Source organism: Mustela nivalis (genome assembly GCF_964662115.1).
Source record: "Mustela nivalis genome assembly, chromosome: 7".
Lineage (NCBI taxonomy): Eukaryota > Metazoa > Chordata > Mammalia > Carnivora > Mustelidae > Mustela > Mustela nivalis.
The window spans coordinates 79900487-79925165 of NC_139026.1; the positions used below are offsets into that span (position 1 = coordinate 79900487).

At 36.7% G+C, this 24679-nt stretch overlaps 1 protein-coding gene across 3 annotated transcripts in view; it reads left to right on the forward strand.

Moving 5' to 3' along the window:
* The window catches only part of CNTN1 (contactin 1), a 351845-nt gene that overhangs the window by 213717 nt on the left and 113449 nt on the right, over positions 1-24679 (forward strand). For all 3 annotated transcript variants that reach the window (XM_082742232.1, XM_082742231.1, XM_082742230.1), the window contains 7 exons: positions 1601-1700; positions 1854-2035; positions 6666-6790; positions 7453-7570; positions 14003-14153; positions 18296-18423; positions 18738-18913. In XM_082742232.1, the coding sequence (XP_082598358.1) occupies positions 1601-1700; positions 1854-2035; positions 6666-6790; positions 7453-7570; positions 14003-14153; positions 18296-18423; positions 18738-18913 (980 nt within the window). The remainder of the gene's footprint in view (positions 1-1600; positions 1701-1853; positions 2036-6665; positions 6791-7452; positions 7571-14002; positions 14154-18295; positions 18424-18737; positions 18914-24679) is intronic.

Below are 24679 nucleotides of genomic sequence, written 5' to 3' on the forward strand. Positions count from 1 at the left end.
TCTACCTCTGGGACGTGTCATACAGAAGGTTCTCAGGATGTTAAGCTCAAGATGTTCCAGACACATCTGTCATCTCTAAAACTTCTGGTGTTCTTTGTCTCATTTGGTGATACTGTCATGTTTCTAACTCAGGATAGCATTTTTAATCATATACTCTCTTCTCCTCATCCTCCAGACAGCTAATCCAGTGGTCCCCAGTTAGTATTTAAGCATTTGGGAAATTTGCAGAAATTTGGAACCCAGAAACACTGATTTAGCCGGTCTGTAATGTGACTCGGGAATTTGTAGGTTCAGCAACCATCCCAGGTGATTCTGATGAATAGGATCTTTGATCTACCCCTCAAGAAAACATTGACCCAATGGAGAGTCTTGCTGATTCTGCCTCTCAAATTCAACTTGGATCGGTTCTTTCTTTTTTGTTCCCACTGCTCAAAACCCCCACCTGCTTTGCAAGAAGTAATGACCTAGCTTCCCTTAGACTTTCTTCTGTATTTCTCTTCTCCATGCCCCATTCTCTGAAACTTCTGACAAGTCTTTCTACTTAAACCAAAGGTGATATTCATATTACTTCTCTTACCAAAACCCACCAGTGGTTACTCACTGAGAAAATCAGCCTCAAAATGTTTGATGTCATAGTTTCAAGCCTTCTAGATAATAGGTTCAAGTCATCTTCAACTACATATACTTTGACATCACTTAAATTCCTAAACCTAAAAAAAAAAAAAAAAAAAAAAATTCCCCTTCATGCTTCTGGAGCTTTGTCATAATATACTGTTTCCTCAGCCTGAGCTGGTCTGGTGAAGTCACATGCCCTTTTTGCCTGAAATTCCCATAGCCCCTGCATATTCAGTAGTCTTTCTTAGCTGCCACTCTTTAAGACTATTTATCTTCATTTTGGCTTGTATTTTAGGACATAGTGTATCTATTTGTCTCGTAGGTATCATACAGTCTAAAGTACCTATTCACGCTGTAATCTTCATGTATTTCACCTTTCTGTGCCTGTTTTTCCCCTATAAGATTAAGGGAGAAATAGACCTTGCAGCAGTGATGTGCTCAGTGAACTCAATAAAGGAACTATATTGATGAGCCCAGTGTCTGAATAAGCACTCTTCTTTCCCTTTCTCCTCCCCTCTTTTCAACTCATTTCCCTTTTGCATGTGCCTCCACGTGCACATCTTTCTTCTATTCTCCTTCCTTTCCTGCCTGTCCTCTTTGTTTTCCTCTCTTCTCTCTTCCTTCATTTCTTCACCCTCATTTGCTTTCTTGTTTCTCTTCTGAGTCCCATGTAGCACCTGGCACAATGTTTTACACATGTTTGATGCTCTCTAGAGACATCTTGGATTTTTTTGGTGTACTGAGTCAGATTAGTTACAGAACTGTCAGAATGAGCCAATATGATTGGAAATTCTTGATGAAATTTATGCTATATACATACTGTGCATAAACACATCTGTGTATTGTGTTATGATCAGGTATTTTCCAGTGCTTATACAAAATGCTTTGCATATTGAAGTAGTTCTATAAAAGTCACATTTTTTAAAAAAAACTCTATTTATTGTGCTTAATCATTAGTGGATGGTTGTATTTTTCTTAATATTAGGAACAACAAAACCATATCCTGCTGATATCGTAGTTCAGTTCAAGGACATATATGCACTGATGGGCCAAAATGTGACATTAGAGTGTTTTGCACTTGGCAAGTAAGTATTCTTATACTTTTTATTAGTATATGTAGAAATATATTAATTTTTTACCATTTTAGGAAATAAATGATGTAATTGTTTAGGCATATACTAACAAAGTAATTGACTTTGAAATGTGGACACTTAGCTTTTGTTATTTCCTATTTCAAGTCCTGTTCCTGATATCCGTTGGCGGAAGGTCCTAGAACCAATGCCAAGTACTGCTGAGATCAGCACCTCTGGGGCTGTCCTCAAGATCTTCAACATCCAGCTGGAAGATGAAGGCACATATGAATGTGAGGCTGAGAACAACAGAGGAAAGGATAAACACCAGGCAAGAATTTATGTTCAAGGTAGACATGTTGTTTCCATTTTTATACATTGCATCAATATCTTACTTGTAGCCATTTCCATACTTGAAAGGTGAGTATATAATGAATAATAGTTTAAAAACAGTGATGTATAGTACATTATACAAAAAAAAATCTATCTTATGTCTAATTAAGTCTCAAATATGGCTTATACTATTACCATCATACTAGCATCAATGGATTCTTGGAGTGTCCTTGATAATTTTCAGAAAATACAATTAATGTAACTTGCATATTCCCTTCATTCTTCTTTTTTTTTTTCCAATACCTTTTTATCTGTAGAAGAAACTATGCATTATGAGTTGGTCCAAGCCACTGGCTTGCAAACTTGTATATGTTTCAAGATCACCTGGAGGACTTGTTAAAACACAGATGGTTGGTTCCCAGAGTTTCTGAGTTACAAGTTCTATTTGGGGTCAAAGATTTTTATTTCTAATAAGGCCCTAGGAGATACTAATGCTACCAGACCAGGATCCATAGTCTGAGAACCACCACTCTAAGGAAACTTTTTTTTTTTTGGACACAATTTTCTTAACACAAGTATTTGGCTCAGACATGTTGAAATAAACTTATATTTAGGAGAGTGGAATGTTGTTTTTCAGGGCATACTTGAAACCTTTCAGACTGAAATAATTTTTATAATGTTCCACAATATAAAACGTATAGATCACAATTGAGTAAATGTCCAAGGTTTCAATGAGACCATTCATTTAAAGGCTAAGCCTACAATGAGTGTCAACTTAGAGGCACACACTATGACTGGAGCAAGGAGAAACAGATAAGAGAAACATTGTTTCTGTCCTTGAGGTATTCATACTGTATTCATACTCTACCCAAAACCTCCAAATTTATACAAGCATACACAAGAAATGAGATACACTTTCACACACATGCATATGCACACACAGAAACATACATAGTAATAAAGAAAATTGGGAATGTACTATGGAAATTTACACAGGATATCGACACGTGGTGAGGGTTACCTTAGCCATACTGAGAAGATGGATGATAGGAAAAATGGGAGGTGATGCCTAGCCAAACTGGAATACCAGAATAAGGAGCCAGGTTATGGCCGCCGCCCGGGCCTCTGTCTACACAGGCAGGAAATAAGTGCCTCCAGTGGCCTACAAGATGCAACCTCACCACCATCATTTCATAGTATCCAGCAGGATTAGGCTCATCTCGCCTTTTCCCTGTTTGTTTCTTTTGGCCTAGAAAACCACGGCCTCTGGGCCTCCCTCCTCGCCTGGACTTTAACACCCACACAGCTCTGCATGTGTCCTGCTCTGTCTCCATCTCTTCCCCATCCCCAATTTCTGAAACCTTTGCACTGTGCTTTCGACAACACACAGTCTGCATTGTCACAATCCCCTATATTCTTCACTTCTACATAACTTCTACTCTTCTACATGGTTCTCCCTTAGAGTCATTGATTCCTCTCAAGTAGTCATTAATTTTTCTTCCACAGCTCTCATCCCCTTTGGCTTATAATATAACTGCTTTTCTTGTTCCTCATGCCATTTCTAGGCTATCTACCTTCTTTCCTTTAAATATCCAGTGAAAAATCTATCTGGACCACCCCCCTTGTTTCTTTAAAGTTTTTACTCTTGGCAGGACTTACAAACTAAAACATTACTCTTGACATTCTTTGTGACATCAGAATCAACTTAGACTATGATTTTTTTTTTTTTGTAGTTTTGCCACTCAGTTCCATTGAACTCCTCTTCTCTAATGATCTTGATACCTCAGTCTACCTCAGCAGCCCACTCCCACCACCACACTTTAGACCTCATTGTTCCCAAAAAGTAGAATCCCTTTAGAATCTCAATCTCACATATTTCTTCACTAACCTCTACCTCTTCTTTTTCTAGTTCAGTTTCTCTAATACCCTGAGACTACCAGGAACTAAAATCAATTAATCTATCAAAGGTTTAACTTTCCTTCACGTCCCCTGACCCCTACTTGTCTCTTCTCTAAATCTGATCAGTCATTACTATTCCCCTGCATACCATCCTAGTGCACTCACCAGCCTCTACTTTGTCTTACTACCTTTATAAAAGGCTAACCCTGGAAAAACCTAGCTCTCTGCCTAGCAGTGCCTGAACCCAGGAACTTGAGTATGACTTGAGATAAACACTAGTACACTGATTAGTTCATTTTAAATTAATGATCATTAGCTTCAAGTGGGTCTTTAGTGTTGCCCAAGAATTATACTACAATTCCCAAAGTCCACTTAGGTCCACTTATCCCACTCTTTTGGATGATCTTCTCATGCTTTCACAATTTCCTTTCAACCTGTAATACCTCCACCTCCAATCTTATGCTCAACTGATAACATAGCTTCTTCTTTCACAGAGAAAATGAGAGTTCAAATTAGAACTTCCACAAGCTCCTACCCCACATCTACCCAATGTTGGCATCTTTAACCCTGTCTCTTGTTGCTATGGATTCAGCTGCTGTCTGAGGTCAACACCTCCACTCTGCTTGATTATACCCTCCCACTTACTGTTGTTCCAGCGATTCCCTCTCCTGACAGCAAAAGCAATCTTTTTTCTTCACTGGATCATTTCCATCAGTGTACAGTGGCCCTTGTTCTTCCTTCTTAACTCTGCCTGCTACTCTGTTTCCCTTCTTTTTATTTCCCCAAAAGGTAATAGAAATATTGACAGATTTAACCTATACTTTCTAGAAGTGTTGTTTTCCATGTTTCTTCTTTTTTAAAAGCACTCTTATTTAATTTTCATCCCTACTTCTCTGCTGGAATCTTTCTTCCCATGACCCCCAATAACATCATGATCCTGAAGTGGATGGCACTTCTCAGCTGTATCTTACTTGATCCAACAGCAGCAGTCACCACCATGGACCATGCACTCCTCCACCATTCCCCTTCTGTGCTTGGTATCTGGAACCTACACTTTGCTAATGTCCTTGTATACTGCTTGCATTTTCCTCCTCACTCCATGCCCTCCAAACATGGGAGCAATCAGGGTTTGTCTCTGAAAGTCTTCTTGATTTAATTCACAACTTTTAGGATTTCATCCATCATCCAGGCTTTAATTAGGCTCTACACCCTAAAAATTCTGACCCAGGCACCTCCTCTGAACTCCAGACTTGTGCATTAAGTACACCAATAGAATTCACTTGGTACATATAGAATATGCATGGATGGCCTCCTTACGTGAGGAAAATTCTGGTTAGACTCTTACATTTGTTAGATAAAGCTGTCACTCTACCAGGTTCCTAGAGCTTACAAATCTGTTTTTATTCATACATCTTAAGAAAACTGCATTCCAGGTTCTTAACAGAGTTCCAAACTATCTAATATCTAATTCCTTAGAAGAAACAAGGTGACAGAGCAGATATTTATAAGGGAATATTATTAAGGGAGCTACTATTTCTCCTTTACTAATCAAGGGCACTTACTTTTTCTCTTTTGGTCTAATCAAACTCCCAGAAGTTTACATAATTAAATCATAGAATATATCAAATGGATTCAATTATTTAGTCTTCTCATTGTATTTTTCAATGTGATATTTTGTGTTACCTGAGGCCAAGGCTGGGAAGGTGCTCATATTCCTGTTTTATTGCCAAGATTGTGTACATAATAAAACCTCTATCAATTAACATAGTATTCATATCAATATTTAATTTTTATAACTATCTACTTTTAAAAAATGTAATGAAAACTGAAAATATACTATATCAGATTATAGTACTATGAGTATATATATACATATAATGTTGATGGGGTTCAGTGAGATCATAGAAACGTTTTATGTTCTTTTTATTTATATGCACTACTTTCTATGTTATATATGCTATTTTGTCATAAAACGTATACATCAAAGTTTTCTTTTTCAAAGAAAATAAAATACTCCCTCTACTCAGGATTCTCTCCTCCTACCTCCTTCTTTATTTTATGTTAATTTGCTTGCCTGTATTTATTTAAAGAATTTAACTTAAATAACTTAAATGCTCAAAAAGATTATTTGCCTGCTCTCCAGAAATATATTTTCTTTTGGGAAATACCTAGCATTTTTCTTTAGGTACCAGAAAATCAGATCATCAATTTCACTCAAGCAATAGATTTCGGCAATTATACTACTGTATGTAGTTTCTAATATTGAAAGAATACTTAAGTGATTAAGTCATTTTTCTAATCCTACAGTAAGATGTGACAGTGGCTGCTAGATGAGAGTTCTATCAAAAAAAGGATACCTGAGGGAATGGAAAAAACATGTTATTCTTTATTCAAAGGGGAAGACATAGTGTCATAGTCAATGAAGACATAATTCTTCAAAACCTTAATTGTCATTTTGAAAGATTTAAGTTATAAGAAAAAGATCAGTTTTTTTGTTATTCATGAATTAACTTTCTAACAAACATGGTTCACAAAGAAAAAAATTATGAATTGAGTTATAGTTACTTCATGTTATAACAGTGTAGGATAAAGTTTACCTGCAGACCTAGGCTCTAATACTGATTTTATGGCGTATTTGATATCTGATGTATTCTCCAGAAGGTCAGCTAAATGTAATATTTGTATTCTTGAGATTATTTTGAGTGTTGAGATTTTCATTTGACATTTACAATATTCTTTACTTTTCAGCATTTCCTGAGTGGGTAGAACATATCAATGACACAGAGGTGGATATAGGCAGTGATCTCTACTGGCCTTGTGTGGCCACAGGGAAGCCCATCCCTACGATCCGATGGCTGAAAAATGGATATGCGGTATGTATGTTCGGCTGTTGTGCAGTTCTTAAATCCATGTTCAGGCAACATTTCCAGGGGTCCTGGGATAAATTCAACAGAGTAAGGGTACCTGGTCCCTGATATTTAAAAAAAAAAAAAAAAAAAAAAGTCTCTGAAGAAGGCAAACAAAAAAGTGAGCGTTAAACTATCTTCAGCTTAATCAACTTTCTGCAATCTTATGTCTACCTTCTCTCTCTCTTTCTCTCTCCTTATTTTCCCCTTTGTTCCACATTTTACCCTTCTTCCTACTCATCCATCTCTACTACCTGATATTGTCCTCTTTTTTTGGCCACTGTTTCCCTGACCCCACAGAAACAGAGGTAAGAGGGAAGGTTCTACCTTTAGCCCTGGGGACAAGTGGCAGCAGAGGGGCCTTTCTCTACCTTCCCTCTGTAATCTCTCAGCTGGGCCAGGAGGGAAACAGTGGACTCTCAACTCAGTAGGATGACTAGAACAAGAGCCACTGGGCATGGTAAGTGGGTTTTACTTTCCCATGCCATGAAAAGCCTACTGTCTTTGACTTAGTTAACAGCGGGGGCCAAATAATGTATCAAATTAAAAGTCAAATGAGGCCAAACCTAAATAAAACGTTTATATTAAAGTTTATCAAGGAAATGTATTTTACTTTGTGTTCTTTTCAGTATCATAAAGGGGAATTGAGACTGTATGATGTGACTTTTGAAAATGCTGGCATGTACCAGTGCATAGCTGAAAACACACATGGAGCCATTTATGCAAACGCGGAGCTGAAGATCTTGGGTCAGTATCCTTCCTAGTTTCTGTTAACTTCCACAAGGAAAGCAACACCTTCAACCATGATCCCAGGGTTTCTGAAGATCATATTTGATTATTTCTTGAATTACTAAAGTTAAAAACTTTCGAAATGGGGTTTGGGACAGGATGATATTACTGTTTTATATATATATTTTTCTTTCATTAGAGAACAGCAAACAAATTAGAGGCAACATGGAGTGCGATAGTCTCAAAAAAATTTTAAGCAAACTTTACACATGCTAGTTTTTACAAGTCTTGTTTCTCCTATGTCTGAGCTCTTAAATACTGCTTGAAAATCACATTGCCATGATTGATGCTTCCACAATGCGTATGACCCAGGCTCAGATGGGTCTTGAACACTTGCTAGTTTTCGTATTCTTTGGATCTCATGGCCTGAAATTGCTATTTAAAATCTTTAATTTTAATTTAGTTTTCCTCAAGCTTTCTACTCCAACCTGACTCCCACTTTGGTATTGCTTTCTTACTCCTCCATGAAAATTGAAACCCTTTGAAATAAAATACTTCAATTTCCCACCCCTCATTACAAAGTATCTGAATCTTTACTACACTCGTCCTTTCATATTCTCCATCCAGAGGAATAAGCATTTCCTTTCCAAAAATAGGCGTACCTCCTATGACGGCACTTTAAAGAACTGCATTTTTACAAATTAAAAGTTTGTGCCACCCTGCATCAAGCTAGTCTATTGAGGCTGTATATCCAACAGCATTTGCTTACTTGTGTCTCTGTGTCACAAGATTTCAAACGTTTTCATTACCATATTTGGTATGTTGATATGATCATTGGTCTTTGATATTACTATTGTAATTGTTTTCAGTCACCATGAACCACACTTGTATAAGATAGTGAACTTAATCAATAAATGTGTGTGTTCTGATTGCCTCACCAACTGGCCTTTCCCCCATCTCTCTCCCTCACCTTGGTCCTCCCTGTTCTCTGAGGCACAACAGTATTGACTTTGGGCCAATGCCCTCGAAGTGTTCAAGTGAAAGAGACATCTCTCACTCTCACGCAAAAGCTAGAAATGATTAAGCTAGTGAGGAAGGAATATCAAAAGCTTAGAGAGCTGAAAGCTAGGCCCCTGGTACTAAGCAGTTAGCCAAGTTGTGAATGCAAAAGTACAGTTTTGGGGATTAAAGTGTTATTCCAGGGAACACATGAATGATAAGAAAGCAGAACAGTCTTATTGCTGATATGGAGAAAGTTTAGTGGTCTGAGGAGATCAGTCCAGCCACAGCATTCCCTTAAACCAGAGCTTAATCCAAAGCAAGGCTCTAACTCTAACTCCGTGAAGGCTGAGCGGGGTAAGAAAGCTGTAGAAGAAAAGGCTAACGCTCTTGTTGGGGGTTAATGCAGCTGGTGACTTTAAGTTGAAGCCAGTGCTCATTCGCCATTCTGAAAATCCTAGGGCCATTAAGAATTATGCTACATTTAATCTGCCTGTGCTCTGAATGTTTTGTTGCCATCCAGCAAAGCCTGGAGGACAGCACACCTGTTGACAACAGTTTACTGAGTAATTTGGACTCTGCTTAATATTCTCTTTCCTGGGGCACCTGGGTGACTCAGTGGGTTAAGCCTCTGCCTTCTGCTCAGGTCATGATCTCAAAGTCCCGGGATCAAACCCCATTTTGGGCTTTTTGCTCAGCGGGGAGCCTGCTTCTCCTCTCTCTCTGCTTGCCTCTCTGCCTACTTGTGAGCTCTCTCTCTGTCAAATAAATAAATAAAATCTTAAAAATACAATTATTCTTCCTACTCATTCTGTATCTTTCTGCTAGTGCTGGCTCTCTCTCTCTCTTTGTTTCTCTCTCTCTCTCTTTCTCTCTCTCTCTAAAAGAAAATAAATAAAAATCAAAAGATAACTGAGGCCTTCTTAATTTTAATTTTATGAAAGTCAGTCACATCCTCACGCTCCACTTCTAATTCTAGTTTTCTTGCCATTTCCACCAAATCTATTGTTACTTCCTCCACAGAAGACTTGAACCCCTCAAAGTCATCTATGAGGGTTGGAATCAACTTCGAAATTCCTGCCTGTGTTCATATTTTCATATCTTCCCATGAATCCTGAATGTTCTTAGTGGTATTTAGAAGAGAGAGTCATTTTCAGAAGTTTTTCAATTTACTTTGCTTGGATGCATTACAAAATTCAACATCTGTGACACCTAGAGCCTTATGAAATGTAGTTCTTAAATAATAAAACTTGAAAGTCAAAATTGCTCCTTGATCCATGGGTTTCAGAATGAATGTTGTGTTAGCAGCCATGAAAAGAACATTAATCTCATGCACGGCTCCGTCAGAGTTCTTGGGTGACCAGGAGCCGTGTCAAGGAGCAGGAATATTTTGAAAGAAAGCATTTTTTTTTTTTTCCTGAGCAGTTTTTCTCAACAGAGGGCTTAAAATACTCAGTAAACTACGTTGTCAACAGATGTGCTGTTGTCCAGGCTTTGCTGGATGGCAACAAAACATTCAGAGCATGGGAAGATTAAATGTAGCATAATTCTTGGTGAAGATTTTGTGAAGATTATTGAAATGACAACAAAGGAATTAAAATATTACATCAAGTTTGGTTATAAAATAGCAGTAGGGTTTGGGAGGATCGACTTCAATTTTGAAAGAAGTTCAATTGTGGGTAAAATGCTGCAGAGAAATCTTTCATGAAAGGAATAATCCATCAATGGGGAAAACTTCAAAGTCGTCTTAGTTTAAGAAATGGCCACGGACACCCCAACCTTCAGCAACCACCACCTGATCAGTCAGCAGCCACCAGCATGGAGGCAAGATCGTCTACCAGCAAAAAAGTGATGACTCGCTGAAAGCTCGTATGATGGTTAACATTTTTTAGCAATAAAGCATTTTTAAATTAAGGTAGGTACGTTGGGTTTTTTTAGACATAAAGCCACTGCACACTTAATAGACTATATAGTAGTGTAAACATAACTTTTACAGGTACTGATAAACAACAAAAAAACACAAAAAGCAAAAATCTCATTTTACTCATTTATTGTGATATTCGTTTACAGGGGTGGTCTGGAACCTAACCTACAATATCTTGAGGGATGCCTGTAACCCCTTTATCTCTGCCCCATCTTCATCTCTTCTCCCTTGCACTGACTTGATACGGACAGGAATCTCTTCTCCATGGACATACATGCGTTCGTATTTCTCACGCTGCTTCTTCTTCATGTTTTATTCTTGAATTCTCTGCACCTTTGTCTTTGGTGACTCCATGCTTTCACACTTCCCAGATGATTTATTCTCAATCACTGTCATTTTCTCCTCTTTATCCCTTTCTCTGCTCAGTTAGAAATCTTGCTCTCTTGCAGAGTTCCTGCTCTGGTTCCATTCTATCCTCTTCCTCCCTTTTTTCACATATTCTATATTATTATTCCTAAATTATTATTATTTTCAAACTTTTAAAAATCCTGGATAATTTCTTCTTCTCCCATTAATTGTCAATGATTCCTTAATTTATATCACTGGCCCAGGTTTTTATCCTCAGCTTTAAGCTCAACATAAAGCTTCCTAATAGAAATCTTCATTGGGTAATCTCACAGATAACCCATGTTTAGTGAGCCTGAAGCTAAATGCATTCCCTTTCCTCCGCATTCACATGGCCTCCTGAAAAATTCTGTTCTATAGAATGACAGAATACACTGCATCCTTTCTTCCTATTACATCTAATTTCTCAGTGTTACTCCATAAATCCCACATCCTCCTTACTTTCATTACACCTGCTTTAATTAAGTTCTTACTGTATTACATTGCTTTCACTTTATTTAAAGTAGCTGTCATCAGCTTTAGTCCTATGAAGCTAGGTAGCCAGGCTTTCTCTTTTACAACCAAAAATATTACCAAAAAGATAAAGCAGTGACTCACTATGGCCTGTTTTATTATTGCTACACCAAAGGGGAATTCTTTAGAACATTGTTACCACTACAAACTGAGTGACGCTAAAAGAATATAAAAGGAAATGAGATAATTGCAAGAAAATATTTTAAAAATTACCTTTTAAAAAAAGTTGAGGCTGGGGCCCCTGGGTGGATCATTGGGTTAGGCGTCAGACTCTTCATTTCTGCCCAGATCATGATCTCAGGGTCCTGAGATCATACCCCATGTCAGGCTCTGCACTGAATATGGAGTCTGCTTGAGATTCTCTTTCCTACTCCCTCTGCCCCTCCCTGCTAGTGCTGGCTCTCTCTCTCTCTCTTTCTCTCTCTCTGAAAGTAAATAAATAAAAATAAAAAGAGAGCTGAGGCCTTCTTAATTTTGATTTTCCCTGCCTCTTACTATAATGTTGAGGATCATATTCCATTTCTTCCCCACAAAGTAAAAATTCCTTGCTAATATATTTAACCTAGTTTATTTGGGTATCAAGCAAACATTCAGGTTTAGGCTTCATGCTGTATTACTTTGGTATGAGGTGCAACAAAATCATTTTGACTCATACAAGATATGAGGTGACTTTAAATGCTTCCCCCAATATTAACATTCTGTTTTTTATAAAAATTTGTTTATCATCATACATTAAAAAATTACATGAAAATTAAATTTCTTAGGCTGAAAGATCACTCCATATTCAAGCACAAAATCTTGTAGTCAGTTAATGACTATTACTGTAGTAATTAAACCAGTTCGTGCTCAGCATTTTCAGCCTGAGAGCAATGTTTCTGGGCATCTTTATATTTGTTTCCATTTATTTTTGTTTACTACCATTAGAGAGAGTGTTGATTGATCTCTCTTTTCTTTCGTTATCTAGATAATTCATTTATTCATCCACCAAGTATTTTGGGGGAACTTTTTACACAAGATACTATTATTTGAATAGGCACAGTAAAGGATGAAAGAAATAAAAAAAATTCATGTCCTCTTCTTAGTTGGGAGGAAAATATTCCCTTATTTTTTACTGCTTCTAAAATATGTAAGAACATGGTCTAGATTCTGTCACTATAAATTCAAATATTAGTTAAGTATGAAGTCATTTAAACAACTGTACCAGATCAGGTATTTCATTAAAACTTAACTGGCTCAAGAAAAATTCTCATTTCTAGATGAATTTAGATTAAAAAATATAATTCCATTAGATTTTCTCTCATATTTGATGGGGAGTATGTCACCCAAAGTATCTATTGAGACTATACAAAATACCACACACTGTGTTAGGTGTACAACACAAGTTGGTTGGTTATGTATTTATTTGTTGTCAGCAAAACTCAGACTAAAGGAACAATGGAATAAATTAAATCCTTGCCATTAAAAAGTATGTCCCACAGAGCAGCAGCAGCAGCAAAAGCAACACCTGGGAGCTTGTTAGAAGTGCTGAATCTCAGGTTCATCCCAGGCCTACTTAATCAACATTTTATCCAGATCATCAGATTATTTCTATGCACAAACAGAATTTGAGAATCACAGACTAGAGGATGAAGAGTCAACATCTGGATGAAGATACACTTGAGCCTAGAAACGCCTCCCCAAAGGACACGGTTATATACAGATGATTGGACGTGCAAAACATAAACGGATGGGATCCCCCCGAAGCCTGCTAAAATACAAGGAGGTTATGAAATGAGGCAGGTGTAGGAGACCTTAAGAAAGAGAGAACGTGTCATCAATGAAGTAATCTTTTATGAGACTCTGTATCCTATTCTCATAACTATTGCTCTGTGCTTTGATGTAAGGGGAAGCTCTAGCGGTAGCCTGTTTCCCTCAGTGATTTGCATCCATCACTGCCCTAGCTGTTTGCAGGTAGGTGTGAAGGCAGAAATCTTTTTATTTTGGTATTTCAGTGTCTGTACACAGTTCGTGCTCAAGAAATATTGCATGGTGAAGGAGGAATCATTGTTTAATGAAGAGAGCATGCTTATAAATCAGAAGAAAATTGATTCAATTGTGAATCTTACCTGATACCACCGTGGTACCTTTGGCAAATTATATAATCATAACAGATATCAGTTCTCACATTTGTATACTGGGGACAGTTCACTGAAAGTGTGGTTGAGAGTATTGATTATGAATATATGTCAGTATTAATAATGGTGCTCAAATTCCTCCATTATTTCCCTTAACTTCCCTTGTGCAATTGAGTCAAAACAATTAAATTAGATGTTACCCTCAAGGTAAATATATACATAGCATTTGAGTTTAACTAAAATTTATAATCCATTATTACTAAGATTTGTACATTAAAAATGTGAATTTTATAAGTAAAATATACATCAATAATGTTATTAAATAAAAGGAAAATATATTGATACTAGGTAGGGAATGTCTATCATTATATCTGATACTATTTGGTGAGATTAATCTTTTCTGTTGATTATTAATCAAAAGAATAAAAGGTGCTATAGAAGAATTTTTTTTTCCTTTTTAGTAAAAGAGAAGAATAATAATTTATTTCCTTTTAGCTTTGGCTCCAACTTTTGAAATGAATCCTATGAAGAAGAAGATCTTGGCTGCTAAAGGAGGAAGGGTCATAATTGAATGCAAACCTAAAGCAGCACCTAAACCCAAATTTTCATGGAGTAAAGGGACAGAGTGGCTTGTCAATAGCAGCAGGTCAGTTCAAAAACTAGAAATCTGATTGCAATTTACTGTTCAGCAAAATTCATTTTAAAGAGGACTAATGTAAATGTTGGTTGTCCTAACTTTTCTCCACAGAAAATAACATAATTCTAAGATAAACAGAGGTGCTTACCCTTTACTCTTATTATCTGTTATCATCAGAGTTCAATTTCTAAGCTTCTGTAATTTATAAGGAATTTAGAAAATTGAGACTCAGAAATTTTTGGTAAATTGCCAAAGGCCTCAGGAAAAAAATGAACAATGGCAAATAAAATATGATCTCTCGGGGTGCCTGGGTGGCTCAGTGGGTTAAAGCCTCTGCCTTCTGCTCAGGTCATGATCTCAGGGTCCTGGGATCCAGTCCTGCATCAGGCTCTCTGCTCAGCAGGGAGCCTGCTTCCCCCTCTCTCTCTGCCTGTTTCTCTGCCTACTTGTGATCTCTGTCTGTCAACTAAATAAATAAATAAATAATAAAATCTTAAGAAAAAAAATATGATCTCTGACTTCTCCCCTCGCAGCAAGGCCTTCTGCTGGCAATGGCCACAATCCCTGTCCAGATGGATGAAAGATGACTCTGAACGTTGCTGTGAATGAGAGGAGAAGGCACAGGGGTCAAAGCTCAGAAAGGTCCCTCGCTCTTCTTTGCTTCTGCTTTTACTGATCCTTCTGGATAATCACAAACCCTTATCACTATTTCTCAAGCACTTGATGTGCAACAAGGGATTTTACTGAAACTAGGGGGATCTGTTTACAGGAAAGATAAGATATGTTAATCTGCGTGTTCTGCTAAACGTAGCCTAAGAAACAATTCATACATCTCTTGGATCACGGGGCATCTTAGATCACAGGGCCGCTGTTTGGGCCAAGAAAACCTAAAGAAAGGCAACTCCCTGAGGCGTTCCAAGGGCAGAGTGATCACACAGGCCTGGTGTTCCAAAGGCCTGTGCCCTTCTCCGAAACCTTCCTTCACCCCCACAGCCTCTGCGTTACATTTAGCAAGCCAGGGATTATGGTTGATTTCATGCTCTACATGAACCCCACCAGCCTTCTGTATCCATTTATATTTGTTTTAATTTTATGCAGTTAGCCTATTAAGTATTTCAGTAGGAAAAAATTTAATACAGGTGACTTTAAGAATAAATCATTCCTTCCCATCTTTTTAAATTAACAGGAATTTCTCATCTTCCTAATAAGTACACCATTAACCGCTTTAAGATAAAACATAAAACTGACGTCCCTAACGAGATAAAATATTAAACTACTTCCTAACAAGTAGACCATTGGTAGTTTTAAGATAAAACATAAAACATGTGACTTGTCTAGTATTTATTTAAAAGCCACACCAAATGGTTTCTTTAAATTTCCTAGAAGATATGGTAATAGTACTAAAGTGCTCAAGTATGGAGAAGAGAAAGTCAGGATAGGAAATGGGCTGTGAATGTTAGGGAGAAGGAAATATTCCAGGCAGTGATAGAAGCATGTACAAAGGGCCTGGTGCAGAGAATATAGGATGGTGAAGAATGTAAGACCTAAAATCAGTATGGTTTGTTTTTAGAGGAGAATGGAGAATGAAGAGTTTTAAGGGAGGAGACATAATAATCCAGATCATTAATAATGTTTTATGCTAGGGGGCTTTAACCTCATCTTTGAGTAATGGAATTGGTCTAAAGGTGTAAATAAAGGAGGAAAATGTAGATTTTGCCTATTAAAGGTATATTCTAGCTCAAGCATGTAAGAGATATTCTTTACAACAATCCAAAAAAGTAGGTAAAATAGGTATTATCATCTTTATTTGAATGTATTTAAAAGTTAGAAAGGTTAAAGTAGCCTTCTGACAGTATATTGATAATCTCCAAACTGAACCTTGAACTTGTGGAATGAACCCGACCCAACATGGTTCTCTTATTAGGTGGATCCCAAGTATGGCTGTGTATTGGACAAAGACAGGTTGGGTTGGGGAGAGGGAGTACACAGGAACAGCAGCTATTTCCCTGAACATATTAACTTTTACAGGGAATATGCTTGACTAAGTTTTTAAGACATCAGCAACATGTTGCTAAAAGAATCAGTGTTAAAGGGAGAATTAATTTGTTTGATTTTCTGATGAGACATTAATAATCAGACAATAAGCAATGCAAAGATATGATCAAAAGGTAGTCCCATTTCTAGGTACTTACTCCTGCAAGAAAATTGTGGCACAGCATTCTCCCTTAGCACCACCATTAACTCTCTCCCCTAAATGAAAAAAAAATAAAACCCTTCTCTGACTCTGATGAGGACCAAGGAATGCTAGGAGCCTCTCCAGCCAAGGTTTTCTCAGGACCATGTTTCATGGACTTGTTTTTCCTAAATATCAACATGTGTTCAAAAAAGGAAAAGAAAGGTCTAGCTCCTAAAATCTTACTATTTTAATCCTGTCAGAATATTTTTAGTCTTTGAATCAAACTTCTTCACAAAAGAGTCTATAAATCCAGTTTTTGTTCCCTACTTTAATCCATTAATATTCAGGTTCTAAGAACCACTTTAATTTTTTAAAGATTTTTTATTTATTTATTTGACAGAGAGAGATCACAAGTAGGCAGAGAGGCAGGCAGAGAGAGAGGGGGAAGCAGGCTCCCTGCTGTGCAGAGAGCCCGATATGGGGCTTGATTCCAGGACCCTGAGATCACGATCTGAGCTGAAGGCAGAGGCTTAACCCACTGAGCCACCCAGGCACCCCTATAAGCACCACTTTATAATAGATATGGTATTTCATGTAAAAATAAAATTAAATGTTGTAAAATAGCATGCATAAAGAAAAGTTCAACAAATAAATTATTTTTAGAGAAATAAAATATTTCTGTTTAAAACTAATATCCAAGGAGTAACCTGAATAACTGTCTTTTTAAGCCTGACTGCAATCTCATTCTGATTAATGTAATTACAAAAAAATGGTTTCGCATCACAAAGTTACTACAAGCACTTGATTGCCTTATAAAATGGTTTTGCGATGTTTCCAATCAGTAGAGAGGAAACATAAACCTTGAATTGTAATTAGCTTCTCAATCGTATGATTTTACTTTGGGCTAAATGATACAGTTTCTACAACAGAATGTCTTTGTAGCTGTTATTTGATATTCAATGGTCTATTATCAGTTCTGAAGTGATCTTTATCTGCACCCTTTATGTGAGAGTATCTCCAAAATTCTTTTCTTCTCTGGAGTTAGTATGCTTTCACAGTTAACAAATAAGGTGGAAGGATAGGCTAGACCATAAAACCAAAGTATGTCTGATGGAATGCATATTAGGAGAGAAAATCATGGAAGCTGGACGGGATGGAGGGTGGCAAGACAGCCACTGCGCCTTGTGTGTGCACATGGGTGCACAGGTGCATACGATACTAACCAGAATTATCTAGCAATTCTTTGCTGAAGGTACAAAACCCTGTGAGATTGTCCAGCCTCCAAGGGAATCAAAGGACTGTGGCTCTCACTCTGAGTGAGATGGAAAGTTCCTGGAGGGAGTTGAGCTGGAGAGTGCTGTCACTGAGCAGAAGAGTGACATGGTGTAACTTAACGTCACTTAGGTCTTCATATTTGGCTGCTATGTAGAAAAGAGACTATAGACAGGCAAGGGTGAAGCAGGAGGCTAGTTAAAAACTACTGCAGTAGGGCGCCTGGGTGGTTCAGTGGGTTAAGCCTCTGCCTTCGACTCAGGTCATGATCTCAGGGTCCTGGGATGGAGCGACATCGGGCTCTGTTCTCAGTGGGGAGCCTGCTTCCCCCCCTCTCTCTGCCTGCCTCTCTGCCTCCTTGTGATCTCTGTCAAATAAATAAGTAAAATCTTTAAAAAAAAAAAAAAGATTCTCTCTTAAAAAAAAGAAAAATACTGCAGTAGACCAAGAAACAGGTGAAGGTGGCTTTCTAAAACAATTTGTCAATGCTGGGAAAAAGAATTATTATAAACAAAGGCTAGGATATTTCTTTTTTCTTCTTCTTTTTTTTTTTTTTCTTTAGGATGTTTCATCTTAAAAAAATCTTATGGTCAAGTAATTGTGTAAAACTTAACAATCAAAAGATAGTGTTTGAACTCTTAAGAACACTAAAATGTTTCACTAGATTAATTTTGTGAGGAATGTATTTCTTTCACTTGAATAGAATACTCATTTGGGAGGATGGCAGCTTGGAAATAAATAACATCACAAGGAATGATGGCGGTATCTACACGTGCTTTGCAGAAAATAACAGAGGGAGGGCTAATAACACTGGCACTCTTGTTATTACAGGTAAGAAACGCCTCGGTCAATATTGTTATTTTCTAGTTTAATCGTGCTTAGTTTCTAATGTACTATGGGACATGATTCACCACCAAGCTTCTACGACAGTTCATATACAGATAAGTTTCCATTTCAAAAGCCTGTGGGGCAAATCTCTTGCTTCATGAAATTGTTCCTGGAATTTGAGTCTGAATACCTCTTTTTCCCTTTGCTCAGAGAAGTAAAAATACATATTGATTTTTATTCTTTTAACGTGCTAGATAATATGGTATCTAATATTTCCTTGAATTGTGCTTTCTTCCTTTTTTTTGTTACTTGTATAGATCCCACAAGAATTATATTGGCCCCAATTAATGCTGATATTACTGTAGGAGAAAATGCCACCATGCAATGTGCTGCTTCCTTTGATCCTGCTCTGGATCTCACCTTTATTTGGTCCTTCAATGGCTACGTGATCGATTTTAACAAAGAGAACATTCATTACCAGCGGAATTTTATGGTATGTGTTTTAAGTTTCATCTTATTGACATTTCAGTGACCCTATGTGACTGCAGCTCCTGTTACTATAATCATTTATGATACTGAAAAAAAGGCAAAAAAAGCTTTTCATGGATTTCCTTTTATCAATCATAGCACTCCTAAACCTTTTTAAAAATGGCAAGTTTTAAGGATTCTGGTAGAGATATAAATCAGTAAATATTTGTTGAGCTTTAGGTCTATTTTTTGCTTAATTATAATATAATTTTTATGTTGATGTGTACTATCCCTCATTGTATCTGTACTCTAGGTGCTAGTGCCTATTTATTCATTTTAAATAAGGTAAGAGCATAGGACTTATCATTTGTTATAATGATGACTTTAAGGCATTTTTCTTATTCTTTGAGGATCAGAAATAGACAAAATACCTATATGGGAGGGTTTGGAGAGCTAGTCCATGTGATTTTTAGAATGCATAAATGGCTGTATTTTATAAGGATACAGTGTATGATACATACAACTTACAAAATATGTCTTTATTGACTATTTAACTATTATTAAAATTTCAAAAGAACGGCTCTTAGTAGTTAAGTTTTGGTGGAGTCAAAGGTTGTAAGTGCATTTTCAACTGTGTAGGGAGTCCATGCCCCTAAACTCTGTATTGTTCAAGGGTCAGTTGTATTTAAAAGGCAAATTGGCCACTGTTCTCTAGAAAGGCCACTGGTTAGGAACCTGAGAGCATATGCTTATTGAAGAAAACTAATTTTAATTTTAGAAGTCAATTATTAGTATAGAAATAAAAGTTTGAATTAACTCAGTAAAATAGTAGTATAGTAGAATATTTAGGATATTTAAAGTCCTATGAAATCTGAAGATTGATTTGTACCTATAATAATCATATCCTTTCAAATTGTCTAGCTCTTTAATTTTTTTTCTAGAATTATACGCTTGAAAAGGCAAAACAGGCTTTCAGTCAGGTTGAGTGAGACTGATTTTAACTAGATAGAAACATTTCTTGTTACATTTTTATTAGTTTAATAAAACAACTACCCATGCAGTAATGAATGTTTATCCTTCTACATGTTAACTGTAAATTCAGTTCCTTTCATTTTAATCTAACACATGTAGCTATAGCTATAAATTTACAGCAAATCTGCTGATTGTCTTTCCGTTTTGTTTTTTTTTTAAGATTTTATTTATTTATTTGAGATAGAGAGAGAGTGAGAGAGCGAGCCTGAGCAGGGGACAGAGGGAGAGGGAGCAGAGCAGAGAGCCCGATGCGGGGCTCAATCCCAGGACCCTGGGATCATGATCTGAGCTGAAGGCAGAGGCTTAACAACTGAGCCACCCAGGTGCCCCCATCTCTCAGTTTCTAAACCAAACTTACACTTAAAAAAAAATAACAACTGGGAACTGGCAGGGAACTATTTTAACATTATACCCTGTGATATTTTTCCTTATATGTCTGAAAATATTTTGATATGCTTATTCATAAGTGTTCCCCACATTAGTAAAATGGGCACTGATATCTTTAATAATTTCTTCAAATTGTGTTTTGTTTTACAAGTAAAGCAAATACTACTTAGTTTTTATTCATTTTAAGGAAAGCTGAGCTAAACAAAGATCTTACTTAAAAAATGGACTTTTGGGGCACCTGGGTGGCTCAGTGGGTTAAGCTGCTGCCTTCAACTCAGGTCATGATCTCAGGGTTCTGGGATCGAGTCCCGCATCGGGCTCTCTGCTCAGCGGGGAGCCTGCTTCCTCCTCTCTCTCTGCCTGCCTCTCTGCCTACTTGTGATCTCTGTCTGTCAAATAAATAAATAAATAAATAAATATTTTAAAAAATGGACTTTTGAATTTGCTTAGTTTCTTGGTGTTATATATTGAGTAATTTCAAAACTATCACAACCATAGTTCATACAATAGCTACTTAACAGCTGCAGTAAAGTCTATGAATAGATTTAGGGGTATAAATTGTCCTAAATTAATTTTAAAATTCAAATGTGGAGCTTATGTTCTTCAAAATGATTGTTATGTTATATTTGTTGATGTAAATAAACATTCCACCCCCCCCCCCAAGAAAAAGAAAGAAATTAAGAAAGGAAGAGAGAGGAAAAAGGAAAGGAGGGAAGGAGGGAAAAAAAAAGAAGGAAGAAGAGACCCATGGTTTAAAAAGAGAGGAAAATAAAGAAATACTGGAATGATAATTAAGAAGTAAATAATAAATTGGATCTTTTTTATTATGTTATGTTAGTCACCATACAGTGCATCATTAGTTTTTGATCTAATGTTCCATGACTCATTGTCGGCCTGTAACACCCAGTGCTCCGTGCAATCCGTGCCTCCTTAATACGTATCACCAGGCTCACCCAACCCCCAGCCCCTCCCTTCTGAATTGGTCATAAAAAGCATAAAAGACTTTGGTGATTATTTACTAGACTTCTTTTGCTGTTGGTAGATGCAGAGGTTCATGTAGTTGCCCCTCAGCTAATCCAGTGCAGAACCTAACTGCAGGCCCAAGCTCTGACCTCATGAACTCACCTTTCAGCTTCGGTCCACCAAGTAATGATCAGCAGTAGAAAACATGCTCACTGGCTAGATATGTAACTTAATTGACTAAAAATATCAAATGCACATTTGTAGCACATTAGATGGACAAGTCAATTCAGTTCTCTAAATAGTTAAAATTTTTTCTAGGTTTTTTTTTTTAAATATATTATTAAACTTAATTCTGTCTTTTGAACCTCAGACCTCTGAAGACTTCTCTTATATCTTCCTTCTCTTTCAAAGCAAACTTCAAAGTCAGACTTCACTGCTAAATGCACCATATGAATTTCGAGTAAAAACACTGGATATATTTGATCCATCTTTTGGTAGATCATCCTAATGAGTAATAATTGATGTTGGGGTCACTAACAGATCACTCTCAGAAGGAGCAAATCTTCCCACCTCAAGCTTAATGAATCCAAACAATGAGAATGTCAGGCACTGAGGACAGCAAATGCAAAGGAAGGAATATTACTGACTTCATTTGTCTATTATTCAGATTGCATGGACAAATGTGTCAGTACGTAATTTTGGGGAACTTCTTAAATAATGTTTTGATATTTTATTTGATCCTGACAACATTTCAATTAGTGAGTATCATTTTTTCATTTAAAGATATTGTACTGAGGGGTGCCTGGGTGGTTAGACGGTTAAGCCTCTGCCTTTGGCTCAGGTCATGATCTCGAGGTGTTGGGGTCGATCGCCGCATCGGGCTCTCTGCTCAGCAGGGAGCCTGCTTCCTTCTCTCTCTCTGCCTGCCTCTGTCTACTTGTGATCTCTGTCTGTCAAATAAATAAATAAAATCTTTAAAAATATTGTGCTGAGCATATAGTACAAGCAGGAACAGTGACGGGCACTAGGGTGAATAAAACACTGAATAATATAAACACAGGCACTGATCCAGAACACAGTAGAGGTTCTGTGTGACTTTGAAATTCAAATGTAGGGCGCCTGGGTGGCTCAGTTGGTTAAGTGACTGCCTTCAGCTCAGGTCATGATCCCAAGGTCCTGGGATCCAGTCCCACACCCGGCTCCCTGCTCCTTGGAGAGTCTGCTTCTCCCTCTGACTTTCTCCCCTCTCATGCTCTCTCTCACTGTCTCTCTCTTAAATAAATAAATAAAATCTTTTAAAAAAAATAAAATTCAAATGTAAATAATTTGATAGCTATTAAAACCGATATTATCATCATTGGTTTTAATAAGTTTAGTTGCTAAAAGTTAATAGATGCTCTAATTAATGAAGAAAAAGTATATAAGTCAAACTTTTAAGCTTTTCATTTCAACAAAGTAAGTTTGTGTTTTCCAGTTTAGTTTCAATGATGAATTTTATTCAATCTCAGGTGTGCTTTGATTTTAGCTTGCTACTCTCGACTTTGACCACCAGGTGGCAACCTTGCATAAGGCTTCAATTTTCACAGCATGGACTTGGCACTGGAAGCTTTATGAAATTAAATAGATTTTCCCATAGTTAGGTCTAAGATACGTGATTATAGGTGACTTAAAAATTTCCACTTTTTACTTTTTCAATTTTATTTATATAATTATCAGGAAAAAACTAACTATATTTTTCGAAGAGGTACATTTCTTTTAAGAATTTATAGTTAGCTCCCCCAAAGTAAATTATATTTAATGATCATTATATTTAATGATCCTGCTTCATGAAAAACTCCTTTGAATGAATCACTTAAAAATATGCAGCTACTAATTTTAAAGCTATGTGTAAACACTTAATACTGATTATAGAAAAAAGTAAGTTAATTATCTAATTCACCTGTTATGTCATTTATTCTTCCATTTTTGTCAAAAAACATTCACTTAATGTTATATTATTATGTAAACAGTTTCAGGAATTGTTTCATTTGAACTTGAACTTATGCATAGGAGGATATTAAGAATATATATAAATAAATATGCATCATAAATTTTAAAATTTGAAGCTTTGATACTATAAGCTTATAAGCAGTTTATCTGGCATTCTTTTAATCTATCAAAGTTATGGGGCAAATACTAAGAAGGAGCAACTCTTCCTACCTCAAGTAAGTAGGTTTAAAGTCCAACTACAAAATAGCTTATATTTTGATTTTCTGGCTCAATAGGTTTTTACTTTCTTAGAGTCAATACTAAAGACCGAATCATTTAAATTATCAATTTAATTTATAACTCCTTTTATTCTGAAAAGGATTTAGGACTATCCACCAAAAATTACAGATTTGTAATATACTATTTTATGCCTCTCCCATGGTGATGACTGATCTATGGAAATTACTTTTTTTCAATGGCCAACTAACTTTTCACATCTCCTTTGAGTCATTTTCTTCCAAGTATTTAATAACAATCTCCCTGTAAGAGCCATTATCTTAGTTAACCAGGAGTTAAACTTTCCAATTCTGATTATTGCCACTATAATATCTTTTTTCCTTTTATCTTGACACACACAAATGTTAACATTGTAATTGAGAAAGAAGTTCTTATGTGTCTGTTTTGAATTTATAAATAGCATCTGAATTGTTCAGAGGCTCTGCCACAACCAGTCCTGGGCTCTGGGCTGCATTTTGTCACTTCTTCTTTGAGACTGAGCCAGTGATTACGATTACGCCTTTCTAAACTTCAGATTTCCCTCTCTAATATTTTATTAATAATTCACTTACTTCATTCAGGTTGTTTCACTGGGTTTGCAAAACTGCTTGCTTCATAGTATTTGGGTGAGGATTCAGTAGAGAATGCTTATAAAGTGCTTGGCACAAGTTCTGGCAGATTGTAAGCAGCTATTATTAATATGGTGTATAATAGAGCAATCATTCCCAATTGAAGTTTCCAGAGGCTATTGCATACAGGTTTTTTGTTTTGTTTGGTTTGGTTTGGTTTGGGTTTTTTCTGCTTACAGATCTCAATTTTCTTTAATTCTTGCACTGCTGCTACACTGGGTACCTAATCTGAAACAAAAAATTTCCAGTCTTCTCTTGCCAGAAGCAATGGGAGAGGTAATGATAGTCAACATTTATTAAGTGCTTTCTGTTTGGCCAACATTGGACTACGTGTTTTTCCTGTGTTTCTCAGTTGATCTTCACAGCAGTCCTCTAAAGAACACATGTTATAGTGATTTTTCTCAATTTTCAAAGTGAAGAAAATAAAGATTAGAAAGGTTAAGTAATTTGCCAAAAGTAATAGTACCACTTGTTGGTGACAGGGAGGATTTGAAACCAAGGTGGCTGACTGCAGACCCTGAGGCCTTCGCCACTCG